General features: G+C 40.9%; 1 protein-coding gene across 1 annotated transcript; it reads right to left on the minus strand.

Annotated features, from left to right (window-relative positions):
• il34 (interleukin 34) lies at positions 1–15,858 on the minus strand. Its single transcript, XM_026365570.1, has 8 exons — positions 15,612–15,858; positions 11,250–11,521; positions 7,503–7,606; positions 6,824–6,901; positions 6,519–6,596; positions 4,469–4,576; positions 3,171–3,354; positions 1–1,386 (listed from the first exon to the last, which is right to left on the minus strand). The coding sequence occupies exons 2-8, from the start codon at positions 11,293–11,295 to the stop codon at positions 1,328–1,330; spliced, it is 657 nt and encodes a 218-aa protein (XP_026221355.1). The 5' UTR covers positions 11,296–11,521; positions 15,612–15,858; the 3' UTR covers positions 1–1,327.
• Between the last annotated feature and the right edge of the window lie 387 nt (positions 15,859–16,245).

Raw genomic sequence — 16,245 nt, forward strand, 5'->3', positions numbered from 1 at the left:
TCTGCAAAGCATGATACATCATAATGACAACAAGATAACCTTAAGAAAAGAAAAAAATAAAACAGTCCAGCTGACCTAACCTGAAGTTATCTATCAGAACAGGATTTTCTTTTAAATATAATCTCAAAGTCAGAATTCATTCCAAACTTTGAAATAGCTCAAATTAACCCACATTTCTTAAAACTATATGATCTTACACATCATGATGGCAGCGTAATAATTTTAGATAATTTATCTGTGCATCCAGAAACCTAGATTTGGGGTGTGATTAAAAAGAACACAATCTGACTGTGATATTACTTCATTGAAATGCATTTGAAATGCTACTGGTCACTCTTAAAGCTTTGCTCAGTTGCTTTGCAGAAAAGAAAAAAACAAACAAACTCCATACCAGCATGGAGTAAATACTTAAATCCAAAAGCTTGGACAGAGCGGGAATGATATCTTTGCACATGATAAACATATATAGTGAGAAAAAGCTTTTTACAGCTTTTGATGCTATTTGAACCTGTAGCAGACTTGCAAAATACCACTTTAAATGCTGGTTTGAAATATGCATAGACATCAACTGAAAAGTAATGAGAACAACAGAAAAACAGCAGCTCTCAGTTTGCCTTTAGGCTCAATGTTCAGTTCGTGTACATTGTCTGAAAGAGGCATTGACAGATCAGAAAGTCTGGCTTTGGTACAAAGTCAGATGAAGTTTCTCAACATAATTACATTCCTGTGTTTAGTTCCTCTTGCTGCTTCTTGTTTGTTTCTGAGTTGAGTCATGCAGGTCCACGGCATCGCAGGCTTCCTGGGCAGAGGTTTGGCAAAGCGATGTCCTCACTCGAGGTGCAGTTAACCGCTTGCTGACAAGAATCCGTCTCGAAAATATATGATCCAACATATTAATCATGAATCAATTTAGCCGATATATGTGAATAGAAACAAATCTCTTTCAAAAGTAGTAACCCGAGCAGCAAAACACCAGTCTGAGATGCCACCAAGTCTGAAACATGTGGAGCTGGAAAATCTGTTTCGTGTCTGCATAAAGTTCGTATACATATAAAAACACCATAAATACTCTTTGTGTGCCTACAAATTTTGCTGCTTTGGGTAATGGAGCCAGGCCAGGGTTTGTGTCTCTTTATCGTATCATCAAGACAACTGGGGCTTTGGTAGATTTTGGGACGACTTATTGTTGCTCCAAAAGTTATTGAACTGGACTTTCTTGTTTCGGTGCGAATTGTTCTTTTGCTCCTCTCCCTACAGCTCAAGGTAGATAATAATACCAATCCTAGATCAGTATCACAAGAGAAAACTTCACTCCACTGGCTTCTTCTCAGCTTTCAGGCTGTAAGTCTTTCTTCCTGCCTTTTCTCCAATATGAAATGGCACAGTCTGAAAAATAAACGAGGAGAAAAGAGATCAACATTTACAGCTTAGTTTCTGAGGTTTTACTTGATTCACACCTATAATTATTATTTACCAAACATTTACAGTCCCACCACTATGACAGCTGTGACGCTGCTCAACTCAAGCGCAGTAGCTGCAGCTGTACTTGTAAAACTGCACTATATTGGTGGGATATACAGGATAACATTATAGCTAAGCCACAGCATCATGCCAGACTATAATAGTGTCCTTCCAAACCACAGACAGTCTTTCTAAAAAGAAAAACATATGTTTCTGGACACTCCAAATGCTCCTCTTACTGAAAGACAGATGACAGTATTGAGCCCATTCTCATGGCTCTACGCTAAATATGAAACAACCGCCAGCAGCTGAGTAGCTTAGTTTAGCACAAAGACCGTAAATAAGAGGAAACTGCAAGAAAGGATCTGTCCGAAACCATAGGTTTTCATATACAGAGGAGGTTTTCTTTTATTATCTTCTTCTTTATTTCTTCCAGGACTTAGGCTGCTTCAGTCAAGGCCTGTGAGGTCTGTGGTTCTTCTCAGAGCTGTTACATTCTCACTTTTAACTATGCATTTGCCTGTTCATAATAGCTACTGCCTTATTTGCACTGTCCAAGTGCGGGTGTATGTACAAAGAAAAAGAAAGAGAATAAGTAAAAACAACGTTTCCATCTCTGTGACAGTGGCGTCATATGAATGGGTTAAAAGCACAGTGGAATTTGACCGCGTTACTAATGTGCTCAGAGAGCAGTGCCACTCTGTGGAGAATCAAGTGGATCACATGTGCAGAAAACAGAACCACTAATTTCCACTAATTTACTACTAGAGAAGCAGCAGATTTTCAAGGCTTAGGACCAAACCTCGATTACAGAAAAAATCAACAACAGGCCACTCATCAGCTGCTCATCACTTCGCCATCTGCTGCAGAAACGCGTCGGGTGTTGGCTGCTGTACTTGGCAGTCTGTGCTGCTGCAACGTGATACTAACAAGCTCCACACTTTTGACGCCACTTGACACGAGGAAATGAAACATGAAATATATATTACATGGTTTTAGATGCTGACTGCAACACTGAATCCTTCCTGCAGGGATTTAGTGGCACACACACAGGACTCGACTGACTACTCAATGTGCGCTTTAAGTGAACATAGTCAACACATGGATCTGCTTTCTTCCTCGTTATACACATGGGTGCTACAAAGGCTAGGTCAGAGTGGTTTATCATTTTGTTACCTGGAGATTTACACATTTACATCACTTTGATATGTTCTATGTCTGTATCAGTATGATGTCATGTGTGAGTCATTTTTTGCTGTGTGCAAATCTGCTTTTGGAAATCACTTTATGGAAATTTGGGGCCATGAGAATTTGTCCCAATGTCATGAATAAAGATATAGCATGACATTGTCTGTGGCCAGGTTAAAAGACAAAATAGTGATGCATACGGGCCATCCTGACTTTTAACTAAAGTCTGTTTGTGTCAAACTTGAGATTCCTAACCTCAAATAAAAATTCTGGCTGATCTAAAACAAAGATGAATAACAAATGGTAATGGACCCTTTGATATTAGGACTCCAACTTACTGGAATGTCCTGTCTGGGAAATGTATTCCAGTGTATCACTATAAATTGGCTTTCTTTGCTTTCAATGACTGTTCTTTCCACAGCCTGATGTTTGTCCGCTAGTTTCTCTTGATATATTTCAATCACATTAGCAAATAGTGGTCAAACATCTGCACATTCACACATTTCCTGTGGTATACTCACAGTCCTCCTCTGCCTCTTGGCTTGCAAAGCACTCACTGAAGAGGCAGTGCATGGTGTGGCAGAAGTTATCCAGGAGGGATTTTGGAGAAGCAAATCGCCAGCTCGTCTCTGGCACTCTGTCAGGCTCTTCTGTTAAACTATCCCAGATGGCCTGGACCGCCTCTGGAAGCTCCTGCTGGAGCACCTGGACACACAGAAGAAAACAAAAAAACGCGCATGAGTGAGGGGCAACCAAGCAAGAAATGGTAATAGGGACTCTGAATAAAGATTTATCACCCAACCATTACTTTGGTTATTTTATCTTTCATCAATTTACATGCTGAGAACTGTCCAGCATGACCAGAGACCATAATTAAATGGCTGTGAGGACAAAAAACTGAACTTCCTCTTGCTGCTTCGGATGATGATGATGATGATGATGATGCATCATATGTGTCCCTTAGTCAACAACACAGACCAATCCTATGTGTAAATGGGCATAGCTAGAAACGTTTCTCATGTGTTTTGCCATTTCTAGCAGCTAACTTCACTGTTTCTCTTATGTTCAAAGGATCTCACTTCCTTAACTGGTAACAGTTGGAATGAGTTTCAAATACTCAGTTTTACTGTAAAAGGAAACTTTTAAATAGTAACATTCAACATTAGCTACAGGCATTATTGTTATCACTCACGATGATAAGATAAAATACTTGGCCTGAATGTGGTCTTTGGATTCTGAGTTGAGCTGAGAGGTCAAACCGACCGGCTGAGGAAATCTGGCGTAACTGTTTACCCGTACTTGGGAAGTCCCCTGCTTTGCATATTTATTTTAAAAATTATTTTGTAGAAATTAGAAAACAGGATGCACCTTTAACTGCAAACTACACAAAGAAAATAAACTGGACATATGTGAAAACAAATGCCTTGCCTGTCACCACAGTGACCTGTGGTGGTGATGCTTGATAAGACAGATGTATGTAAATATACATGGATGATGCTGTGGTTCATGCCTGGACTTTACAAACTGGTCCCAAAAGTGTTTGACTTGCTGCTACTGAGCAAACATGGTTTAACACAGAGGTTAACGACTCAAACTAAGAATTCATGCTGCACAGCATCCTTCTTCAGCACCTTACTGAATGATCAGGGCCTGTAAGTTCACCTTTGACAAAATCTATCTGGATTCAATCATTCATTCCCAGTGAGGATAAATAGAATGAATGTGACATTTGTCTCCTGCTAAAAATCCTCTGATCCTTACAGTCTGAGGGAAACTGAAGGAATATAGCCATGATACAGATACGTGACCTCCGTCTTACCTTAGGGGGATGCGACTGCACGAAGACTCCCTCGAGGTCCCTGAAGCGTCTTTCCAACTCAGCAGTGTATGGACGCGAAGGATGTCTCTCTGGCAAAACTCGGATGATCTGGAATTTCAATTTAAAATAATACATATCAACATCAAACACTTCTAAAATGAAATATGCTAGTTGTGCAGGATTTCATTGAAATTGAAATGTTATTGGATCATATAATTATTTCAGTTGTAAACATTTTAGTTGGGAGGAACTTTTTCTATTATGTAACTATGAAACTCATCCCATGAAACTGATATAAACACCATTACTGAAAGTGAGAAAAGACTTTGCAAGTAGTCAAGTGTCTGCTTGTCTGTAATTGTCAACAACATGTCCTAGCTAAGCTTATAAGCATGTAAGGAATTTTAGAACAGTCTTTTATTTTGTTAGATTTGGGTGTGTGTGGGAAGAAATGCAATGATCAGAACTGACCTCACACACTGAGCGGTTGAGGGGAGGGGGCAGAGGGATGTTATTCACCTTTTACCTATATTATCAAACCTGGAGCTAGAGCCACTAACCCCCCAACCATTCTTGTAGGAGAGACTAACATAGGTGGCTTAGATAATTACAGTTTCTCTGTAAGTCTGCCCAATGTTTGCACCCTTTATAAAACTTAACAAAATAAAATCATCAGTGTTGAGGCCCCCTAGTTGGTACAGATATAAAACAAGGGCTAGTGGCACTTGATCAATCATTTGAGAGGGACTACTCCTAAATCTTTAGTAAGAAGTAATCTCATCATGTCAAAAAGTAAAGAATTTTGGCTTCATAGCACCTATTGTCAAAATTCACCTGCTTTTTCTTTCCTTTTGGTGTTTAATATTCATTTCACCAGACGGCGTTTATAAAGACCACCACATGTGTTCTGGCATGGCGCCTGCAACAGACGTGTCAACCTAATCAGGAACTTCTATAAGTGGTTGTTGTCAGCTCTGACTCAGAATTGTCACACTATTGACCATTCATTGTTAAAAGGCTAAATTTCTAAATCAGCACGTAGATTTTATCATTGTTCTTTGGTCATTTCCAAGAAAGGGTTAAGGGTTTTGTTAGATTTCATAAAGATGGCATTGCTGTTAAATTGCTGTGCCCCAGTAGAGTGGAACAAATTGTGCAACTCACTTAACTCATATCACTTAGGTTAACAGTGCATTAAGTCTGCTTAAGAGTGTTGAAATCTTTTAAAAGTAGGTCACGCTTGTTGAAAAAACTGGGGATGCGTGAATGCTTATGTACTATGCTATAATGTATGATTGAAATCAACTCAGATGGCCTTTGACCTCGCCAAAAAAGATTTGAACTAGGACCCATCTCTGACACAGAAATGACATAATGAGTTAAAAAAGTAAAACTTACTAAGAAATCAATAATAAATTAACATCATGATACTTCCATGAACAAATACTGAGATGTGACCAACTGTGTGACTGCATATGATATGTGTGTGTTTGTGTGTGTGTGTGTGTGTGTGTGTGTGTGTGTGTGTGTGTGTGTGTGTGTGTGTGTGTGTGTATGTATATATATATAGAATTGTTAACCAGTCGTTTACTTGTGACATATCCTGCCTCACTCTACAACCCTTGACACACATAAGGGCAGCATGAAACAGTCTTTATAACTCTATAGACCTTCAGTGAATTTAAGTAACCTTTTTATAGCAGTCAGGTGTCAAAAGAGATGACGCATGTTTTATGGTACATGCAAAAGTGACACATAGAATATAAACTGCAAAATTTTTGCAGTAGCAAAACCCCCCAAAGAAAAAAGTCCCTACTTCGCACATGTTTAGACATTTAAAGGTGAATGATTACATCATGTCATGGACATGTGGGCAGACACTTGACAGCTGGCTTAGATGTTATCTCAACAGACATGAAAATGCAAATGTAATGTTAGCTGGAAAGTAGTGAAGACAGTGACACAAGTGCTCAGGTACAGGAGCCGGGATTTGAACAAGCAAATAAAAACAGCATTAAATTTGTTTCTAAGCTTTTTCTCGTATTTCTACCTTTTTTAACACTCCTTGGTTGACCTGGAACCACAACCTCTGGAGCATGAAGTCATCAATCTCCTTCATATGTAACCTCTGAGGAGAGGAGAGGAGAGGAGAGGAGAGGAGAGGAGAGGAGAGGAGAGGAGAGGAGAGGAGAGGAGAGGAGAGGAGAGGAGAGGAGAGGAGAGATAGGAGAGGAGAAACAAAACACCACGTTATACAGAATATAAAGTGCAGTTCTTGAAGGAACAGGAAAAGGAAATTAGTTCATAAATCAAGCTTTACTAAAAAGAAATGCATGTGAGAGTCATAACGTTTACCATTCTGCTGATGTTCTTCAGCCTAAAAATTTCCTTTTGATGAACCCGGATGGTGTAGTTGATGGGGAAGTTGTGCTTCTGTGGCGCAAAGGGTAAAAAAGAGAGGGGAGACAAATTAGCAAATGCAAACTCTCTCATTAAAACATTAAAACAATGTTTTTGAGAAAGTGGTTGTGACTTTTAAAAAACTGTTTAGTAACACATATAGGAGCTGTAAATACTGTATGTCATGTACAGTTAGTCATTTAAGTTTCTATCTAGGACACTCTTTCACAGATGAGATTTCCCCCAATAATTCTTTTTTTCAAAGTCAGTAGCAGTTGTTTCTGTTATGCACATCAGAACTCATCATCACATATCATCACATCAGCCCACTTGGCCTTGAAGGACCTCAAATATTGCTGCAGCGTAAAATAATTACATTGAACATTAAATGCAATTGTCTGTTGCAAGTGTACTTGCAGTTGCATTTGTTGAAAGTGTACAAGCCCCTGTAGAACAGCTCATCTTGTTGTCTCCTTATTGGCCTGTTGGCATTGATTTGTTGTAAGTTGTACTTTCTAAATGATCCCTTAAATCGACTAGATAATACAGACAATATACATCTTCATTAGGGAACTGCTCACACAGTTCCACATTCACAGAGAACATGTCTGCAAACAAGCCACCACTCCCTCACCATGTACCGTCGCCTGTAGCTGAGGCTGTCGTTGAGCGTCTTCAGAGGGGTACACATCCTGGCTGGCGTCGGGGCCGCGAGAACGGGTGCTAGCAGAAACAGGCCTAAAGAAACAGGGGCAACAGAGCAGGAGGTTAACTTGGAGAAAAGCCGCTGAGCACAACTACCAGCATTTTGTAGCGCCAGAGAGCTGTCGTCTGCACAGACGCTGCTTTCATCTGTTCATCTGTTTCATGCCCACATGATGAACAGATACACGTCTGTTGCAATCAATCCAGCTGTGCTCACACGGGGCTCGTCAGTCACGCAATTTTCCTGTAAATGGTAAATGAGCCCATGTAACCACAGTGTGTTTCAAAACACAGGGGACCTACACTCAAAACCGTGACTGGGAAAAATGTCCACCTTGGAGATAAGCTTTATCCTAATTCTGAAACTTCCCAGCAGGGAGTCCCAGACCATTAGATACGCCATACAACCATCCTGCACGGTCACATTAAAACCCACTGAACAGCAGCTGAACAGGTAAAAGAGACTTTTGTCATGTGATATGTTTCTGTGTCTCAATGTGTTTGTCAGTACATGTTCGAACACATACAAAAGCCTGAGACTGTGTGTGTGTGTGTGTGTGTGTGTGTGTGAAATTGAATGGCTTCATTGGTACTGTATAACCCAACATTACTTTCAGTCAATTGAGCGAAAGCTTTTCATAGCGTGATTTAGTCAATTTGATCCGATTGCGCCACCAGCACAGACACGAGTGCTTCATTTGCCAAACAGGTTTTTTATAGTGTTGCACATCGAAATAAAGCATTGATTATTCAACACTTGTGTAGCCAGAGCGGCAGCATTTAGTTAATGCTCTCCATTAACTGTAATGATTATCAGAAAGCTGACAGCTTTCACGCAGTGCCACGTGTTTGTCTTCCTTTCCTGAACCACAATAACTTGAACACATGGAAGGATTAAACCTACTGCAGTTTGAAACCTACTGCAGAAAGTTACAATACAGCGTTTATGGTCATTGTGCTCCTTGCAGTGACTCCATCGTTTTACTCTTTAAGGGTGTTAACCTCTGTCAGTACACAAGGGGGACAGTCCTTTTAGACCTTTCCTCTGAAGAATGAGTCTCATTGTGTGTCAAGCCAAGTTTGAAGAACGGATGATATGAGTCACTGTTGCTGCTAAAAGAACCTCACATTCCAAGAGAAAGCACGCAGACACCAAACTTCCTCTATGTCAGTGAGATTTCAGATTATCTGCACTAGACTACCATGTTGATGTACTCATTCCTGGGGTGTGTTAGTGTGCAGCTCTATAGGCTATAAAAAGTGAACAGCACGGCAGCTTGTGCCCTCTTCGGCCATCTTAGCTTGCCACTTGCTGGACAGGAATGAATATAATCCTCTCATTAACTAACATAGTGTGTGATCTGTGCCGGTCAGCTACGAACACAACTCACAAACAGCAGCCATCATCAGTTTGTGCACACACTGAAAAAATGCACCTCAAGGTGCACATATCCACAGTTACATCAGTCAGTGAGCTTTTATCATGTTAAACGTCATGTGACGGAGCAGAGAAGGGTTTGTTCTTTAATATAGGAATATATAAACACCCACAGAAACCAAAAGCAGCGGGATAAAACATATGCATTACCACAGCTGCTCAGCAGTCCTCAGTTCCCATGCATGTGGCTCTGCAGTGTAAACATCTTATGCTGAACAAACATACTTGCGCCACACTGTGTCCTAAAGTCATTTGTCTTCTGCTCTTAGTCTTTTCTTGGTCTTTTCAAAACACAAAGTAACCCCCGCACATACAATAAACGTGGCATTAGGCAATTTCTGCCATGACGTGGAAAGTATTCAGCGTAAAGTGGCTGGAAATATGGGAGAGTGACACAGTGCTTCATTTTGTGTTTGCTGTACAACATCTAAAACTTTTAAACAGATGAACCACCTCCCTATTCTGCCCTAAAATAAATATTAGTTTTCATAGCTCCCTCTCGATTTCTGGTCTCCACACACAAAAGTTTCCTGATACAAAATGTGCAGCAGACTTCAGTGCACGTTCCAAGTGACACAGAATGAAACCGAAAGTGTACGACTGACAGAACTTGAGATGCTCAAAGCTTTATGTAAGACCCCCAAAATGAATGAGCTGCAGTAGTCGGTTTAAGAAAGGGTCAGCTACAAGATACAGTCTCCACTTTAGCATTTTGCTGGCACATGTTCTCAAGCAGTGTCCTGAATGTTCTCCTCCCACCTATCCAGTTTAGGGTCGCTGCCCAGCTGGATCCTATCACACACTGCATAAAAACAAATGCATGTAACACAATGGACAGTGCACAAGTGTATTAGAGTTTCAAGTTCACCTGACCTGTATGACTTTATACTACTGATTATGGATGACTGACTCATTTGGTTGCTTCCTTATTAGGGGTTAAACTGGGTCGCAGCCAACCACAGCTGAACCAGAGCTCCTAAAGTATCACAGTATTGGCAACTCTCACACTTTTACTTTGGCCAAGGTTTAATTTCTTTATGTTACTGGTTTTACAAAAGCCTTTAGAAATGTGTAGCCTTTCATTTCAAGAGAAACTCAGTCAAGATATTTTACCTGAGGGTTTTTATTCCTATCTAGACATGAAAAAAACAAAATGCAATTAACACATTCACAAATTCTAATACTTTTCCAAAATGTTGAATCTAGCCGCTGACTGATTTTCAAAAAAAAAAGATGAGAAGAGAAATATTGTCCCTGGCTCTACTGACCCTAACCTTAACCCATGCATATACAAGAGAATAGCTGTAGTGACCACTGTGCATGAAAGAATTCAATCACTTGCAGCAGATGAGGATGATGGTGGAGATGGGTAGAGGTAGAGTCATCTAGCATGGCAAAAGCAGACGCATCTACATTTAGCAGGTTGACTTTTGGGTGATGGATGCAGTAAGTCTTATTGTACAACCTGCTAGATGTAATTATATAATAATAATAATAATAATAATAATAATAATAATAATAATAATAATAATAATAATAATAATAATAATAATAATAATATATTTCTCTAATTTAATGAGTGAATTGTTTGTCACTTGGCTGGTTGACATTACCACTTATGACCAACTCCTACACTTCTGCAAACCTATGTAGAAAATACACAGCGCTATTATTTTAAAAAAGACTGTGTGGTTATTCTGCAACTGTTACCACATCAGATACAGCGTGTACGCTGCACCGAGCTTTGATGCAGACGCTGTGAAAGGTGTACACACACACATTGCTCCAGCTGCCTGCATGTGGCTGCAGGGAATCAAACATGCTTCCTAAAAAAGTAATAGTGTAAACTATTTATACACATTATCAGCTATGTCATATTTAAACTAGATTTTGCATGCACTGGTTAAATAATGCACTCAGTGTGAACACTGGAATAACTAACCAACGGCAGTTGATGTGATTGTGTATAATCAGGCTAGTTGGCTACAAAGTAGACAACTAAACTGCAATTTGCTACTAAATTAGTCCAACAAATATAAGTTAGACTAATTTAAACACTGACAAAAGCCACTGTTTAAGTTTCATTTCACAGGTTTCACACAATCATCACATCTCTTCCACATCCTTACACACACACATTAGCTCAGCAAGAAATACTGACACACACACACACACACACACACACACACACACACACACACACACACACACACACACACACACACTGATGTCTCTTACCCAAAAGGCCTCCTAGAAGGCAGGCTGAGGTGAACAGTTGGACCATACTCCTTGTCCTCAACTCCACGGTGCTTTAAACTCAGTCTGGTGTGTATAGACACACACACACACACAAACAATGCTACAACACTAGGGTGTATGCAAGTCTTCAGCAGGACACACACATCCGGGTGGCGAGTTTCAGGACGGCATTGTGGAGCATCTCTGGAGCAGAAGACACAGGCCTTGGCAGCTATGTGCTTGTTCCTCTGTTGCTCCCTGCTGTTGACGATCTGAAAACAAACGACAAAGATGTGTTAGAGAGCTAAATGTTGGAGGATTTCAACGCTTGGGTTCAGATAAATAAACAGGCACAAAAATAAAAATAAATAAATAAATAAATAAAAACAGAGCAGAAGGAACGTTGAACAACCAGTTGATTGACTACCACCAATAACAACCCCTCAGTTTTCTTTTACAAGAAATGAAACCAAGCAAGTTGTAGATGAATGGGCCTTTTATACTCATCAGTGCGTGCTGCTGCCTTTAACTGTAACATTAATAGTACTGGTTAATGTAACTCCACCATCACTGTGCTCCGCTATACTTCCCTCTGAACGTAGTCAGCAAGTAATCGTTTTGTTGTTGCTGACATCTGGTTCTGCCAAAGACTAAAAAGCTGTAATTATGTAGACATAAAATATATTTGTCTGTGGGACGTTTTAAATTAGGACACCAGCCACCAATGGATTCGAGTGTAGCTCACTTTAATCAAGGCAGTGGATTCAAGTCTCCTGCTGCCTTGAACTTTACTTTTGTTATTTAAAACTCAGACTCTCAGTATGTACGAGTAGTTAACACAGTAATAATACAACAATTAAACCTAAATTAAAAAAAAATAGCTGCATTGATGACCACCCAGGTTTACTGTAATACAGGCACCTTTGGGATCAATTACAGCTCATGGTTCTTCTAACAGTACGGGGTGAGTCTTGAGAGTGCAGGTGAACTGACACTCGGGACAACAGTTGTTTTTCAGCCAGAAAAAAAGAAAAGCCAAAGTTAAAGCCAACGCTCAACAAGTAACAACAGAAGTGGTAATGCTCAGGAGGGACAGTTCAGAGTTTACTCACAGTCCCAATGCAACTTTTTTCTGAAGAAGAAGAAGGAAATGATGCCGCGTCCAGATGTGCACAGCTGACCTATCTCCAATGACTCAAGGCTTGCAAAACAAAAATTGTAGGTGGTAAGTAGCCATTTTTATGTTTTAATGTTTTTTTTTTTTTTTTAAGATTTAATATTTGCTCGGGGATCAGCTAAATCATTACACTTCATCCTCGTGAACGTGCATTAGCTGGTACAGGAGGTAAAGGGGAAACATGAGGACCTCTACCTCACAAGCAAAGAGTTGTTGTTGACAATGTTTCACTGTGGTCCATTCAATCCATTTAACACAAGTATCCACTGTGATTCAGTGCTGTATACAACAGCATGAAGGGGCTGGAGGTGGGACTGAATAGGAATAGGTACCATAGCACTGCCATAGTATCAAACACATCATATCATCCTTTGCATACACTAACAGCATGTTTAGATACATGCACTGTCCAAAATACATGCTGGTGATCCTTTAGCTAGGTGTGCTTCAAATACCACATGTAAAGAGCATGCACATCCATTTATACTGAGACCAGAAGGAGCACTGTGGTTCAGCTTCAACCTCTGATATCACAGGACTAGCTAAACTGGACTTCCACTGGAAGGCTCACATCAGCATCAGCTAACATCATATAGATATTTATGGAGAGCAGAGGGCTTCAACATCATCAGTACAGTCACGTCTTCCCCGTAGATACTAAGATCTATTTGCAACTCAGAGAGACCCTGGATCTCAGCATATCTTGGACCTCTCTTCGGGCAGCATCTTCATATAGAGTTAACAGATGTGACCCTGAAATAACCAGTGTGTTTGTCTTTTCACACACACACACACACACAAAATCTCATACCTTGTGATGTATGAAAAGCAAAGATCAGACCAGCCTCACAGTAAGCTGTTGAAAGCATATCAAAACAGCAGCCATGGCAAAAAAACAAGTTAATAAATTCCTTGCTGTCAAGAAAGCTTCTGAATAAATCTTATGGAGGGTGTAGTATGGAAGGAAGGTTTTTCTAATACATATCCAACACAACACGTGTCCCCTTTTGATTCAGAGATGCTCAGAGCAACACGTCCACTGCAAACTTTCTGTGTCTCGTCAATAAAATGTTCCAATCTCGAGTAAACTCCAGCAGGGCTCAGGAATGAGCTGTATAATCACCGGTGACAGTCCCCTATTTATCACTGAGAAGAACACGCTGATGCACTTGTGTGCGTTTACTGTATCTTAGGACAGAGCAGCTTTACAACACTTCAACATAAAATAATAATGATCAAATTCTTCCCTCAATATTTACATGTTCTATTTTATTTAAACAATTTTCATTGTGTCCTTCCTTCTCTCCTCTGCCCCACTCCTTGTTTCTTCCTCTTCGTCTCTCTGTCTCATCCTCGTCGTCAAGCTTTTGCGAGATTTATTCCACCGCCTCCCAGCTGCTCCTCACACGTCCCTGAGCCGCCTGCTAATGACCACCAGTGTGGCCGCCTGCCAACCTGTTGCTGCATCAACAACCAAGCTTTCGTTTTCCCACCCTGCTGATGTTCGACACCGTTTTTAAAGGCAGCAAAAAAAAAATCAAGTCAAATATTCACTAAGTAAATAAATTCCAGTTAGTGTGTGAAGATTGACCACAATATAAACTAACAATAAGGAGTGTACCATAAGTGAGGGAGAGAAGTTACTGGGAGTGTCTCCACTCTCCACGCCATCCCTTAAAGCAGATGCACATGTAATTTTATTTAAAAAAACAAAAGTCAAAGCAACAGCAACTGACGTTTAATGGATGACAAGAGTAGTGTTTCTGGAAAGGCGAGAGCGGTGACTCACAATCTCTGGTTTGTCATAACATGCTCAGTAACTAGGCCTACAGCCTAAAAATGATTTATGTCAAAAGCCTTGACCTTGGGATATCGCATGCTGTTGTATAATATCTCTAGGTTTTAATGAAACTGTTCCCCACTCCAGGCATCACCACAGTCTGTATTTATATACTGGAGGTGACTGCACTGTCCGTCAGACCAGCTCAGCTTTAACTGTGTAACAGAGCGGTCGTCTTCCTGTCCAGCACAGCAGAAGAACGAGTGTTAAAATAGGTGTGTTTTCATGTTGGACCTTTCTCACCTGTGCAGGCAACGATGCATAAAAGCTGCATCGCTAAGCTGCTTTCAGGTAGCACTCTGATAATTACAGCGTGTGAATTCTCTCCTCTGCTAGGACACGCCGCATGACCCTGAGTGTGCGAGCATGCCCCTGCCCTCCATCCCTACCTGTTTGATTGTCACATTCCTTTGCCTGTAAGACTGATCGACAAACACATTCACTCTGCATTCACTCACTCTCTCTGCACCTCTTTCAAATGTTAAACCTGAGCCTAAACCCAAGCTCACCTCTAACAGCCCGTCTTATCATAAGAGTGGATCTGAATGATCTCACACAGAAACACAGCGCAGGAAATTAGTCCTCAAAGAGCGTAGGAGCACACACACACACACACTCTCTCACACACACAATAAATTGATAGTTTGAGTTGACCATGATCTCCAACACCTTCCCTGTTGGTGAATGTGTAACGATGAGGAGGTCCATTGTTGGATGGTCCCACAAGTGCAAACAAACACACAGACAGAGAGATGACTCACTGCAGCTTTCTCTCCTCGCTCTCTGACCCTTCTCTGTCCCCTCTCACTCTGACTTTGCTCTTTCCCTCAGCTCGCCATGATCATATCCAGTACTTCTCTGATGCCCTTTAGCTGTAGAAAACCAGCAGTTGGTCAAAAGCTCTACCTGCACAGCAAAGTGATTGCTGAGTAATTACCAACCTGCTACTGGGTTTGCACATAGTGGACAAAAATACTCATCCAAGTGCTTCAAAAAGGAGTTCCCACATGTTCTTTGTAGATTCGTCTGACTGACAGTCTGACCTCTGACCTGAACCTCAGAGAGAAAGGGTCCATATGGTCACTTTCTATCCCCATGATGATGATGATGATGATGATGAAGACCCACTTGAGTAATAACTACGCACCTGACGAAAGTGAAAGTATGGGCAGCAAGGGGCTCCAGCACAACTCCATGCAGGAACACACACACACACACACACACACACAGGAGGACATCTGTGTATCCACAACTAAAGTTTGAGGAAACAAAAATCTATATCCTAGAGCGCACGGGCACACGCACACAAACACACACGCGTACGGAGACACTGGCACACACGCACCTCGAGTTCCTTTTTTCCTTTATCACCGGGATGCGTGAAGTCGGTATCCGGTCAGAGGTGGCACGCAGCAGCGAGTCCTTGTTAAATTAGAAGAAAGGTCGATGTGATCAGTATCCAGTCCTAAAAGAAGTCATTAAGGGAAGTCCACTGCTGCCTCCGTCCATTCACGTCGCTGCCGTGCGTCCTGTCTGCTTGTGTCGCCAAGTGCGCAACAGACTGGTCTGTAGCAGCTGCTTCAAGCCACTGACATGCGCCTATTTGAAATTTCAAAATAAAAGTGTCTCTCTCTCTCTCCCCCCCACTCTCTCTCTCTCTCTCTCTGTTTCTCCTTTCTCTCTCACTCACCCCCTTTATCTAAATTACACTGATCGACCATTACCATTACATTTACATAAACTATGATCCGCCCCTAAAGCAAAAAAAAAAAAAAAGGTCCTTCACACACGAATCTAGCGCGTAATCAAATCATCTCACTAACTAAAAAATAATTTATTAAAAACAAGTCATTATTTAATCTATCTTCACCATGATATACGCACCTCAACAATGCTGCCTTTGACGGTCTGGTTTTATTTCAATAAAGTCAACACGGGTGTTGGCCCCGCACCTCAAGTGTGGAGTGGTCTCTCACTGA

The sequence above is a fragment of the Anabas testudineus genome, chromosome 6, assembly GCF_900324465.2.
Source record: "Anabas testudineus chromosome 6, fAnaTes1.2, whole genome shotgun sequence".
Classification (NCBI taxonomy): Eukaryota; Metazoa; Chordata; class Actinopteri; order Anabantiformes; family Anabantidae; genus Anabas; species Anabas testudineus.

What these genes read in the sequence shown, in the direction of transcription:
- il34 (XM_026365570.1), bottom strand. Translation starts at nt 11,295, where the DNA reads ATGGTCCAACTGTTCACCTCAGCCTGCCTTCTAGGAGGCCTTTTGG. An exon ending in GCTACAGGCGACGGTACATG is followed by an intron (nt 6,902 to 7,502) that starts GTGAGGGAGTGG and finishes TTTGCGCCACAG; the next exon opens with AAGCACAACTTCCCCATCAA. An exon ending in TGAAGAACATCAGCAGAATG is followed by an intron (nt 6,597 to 6,823) that starts GTAAACGTTATG and finishes TCCTCTCCTCAG; the next exon opens with AGGTTACATATGAAGGAGAT.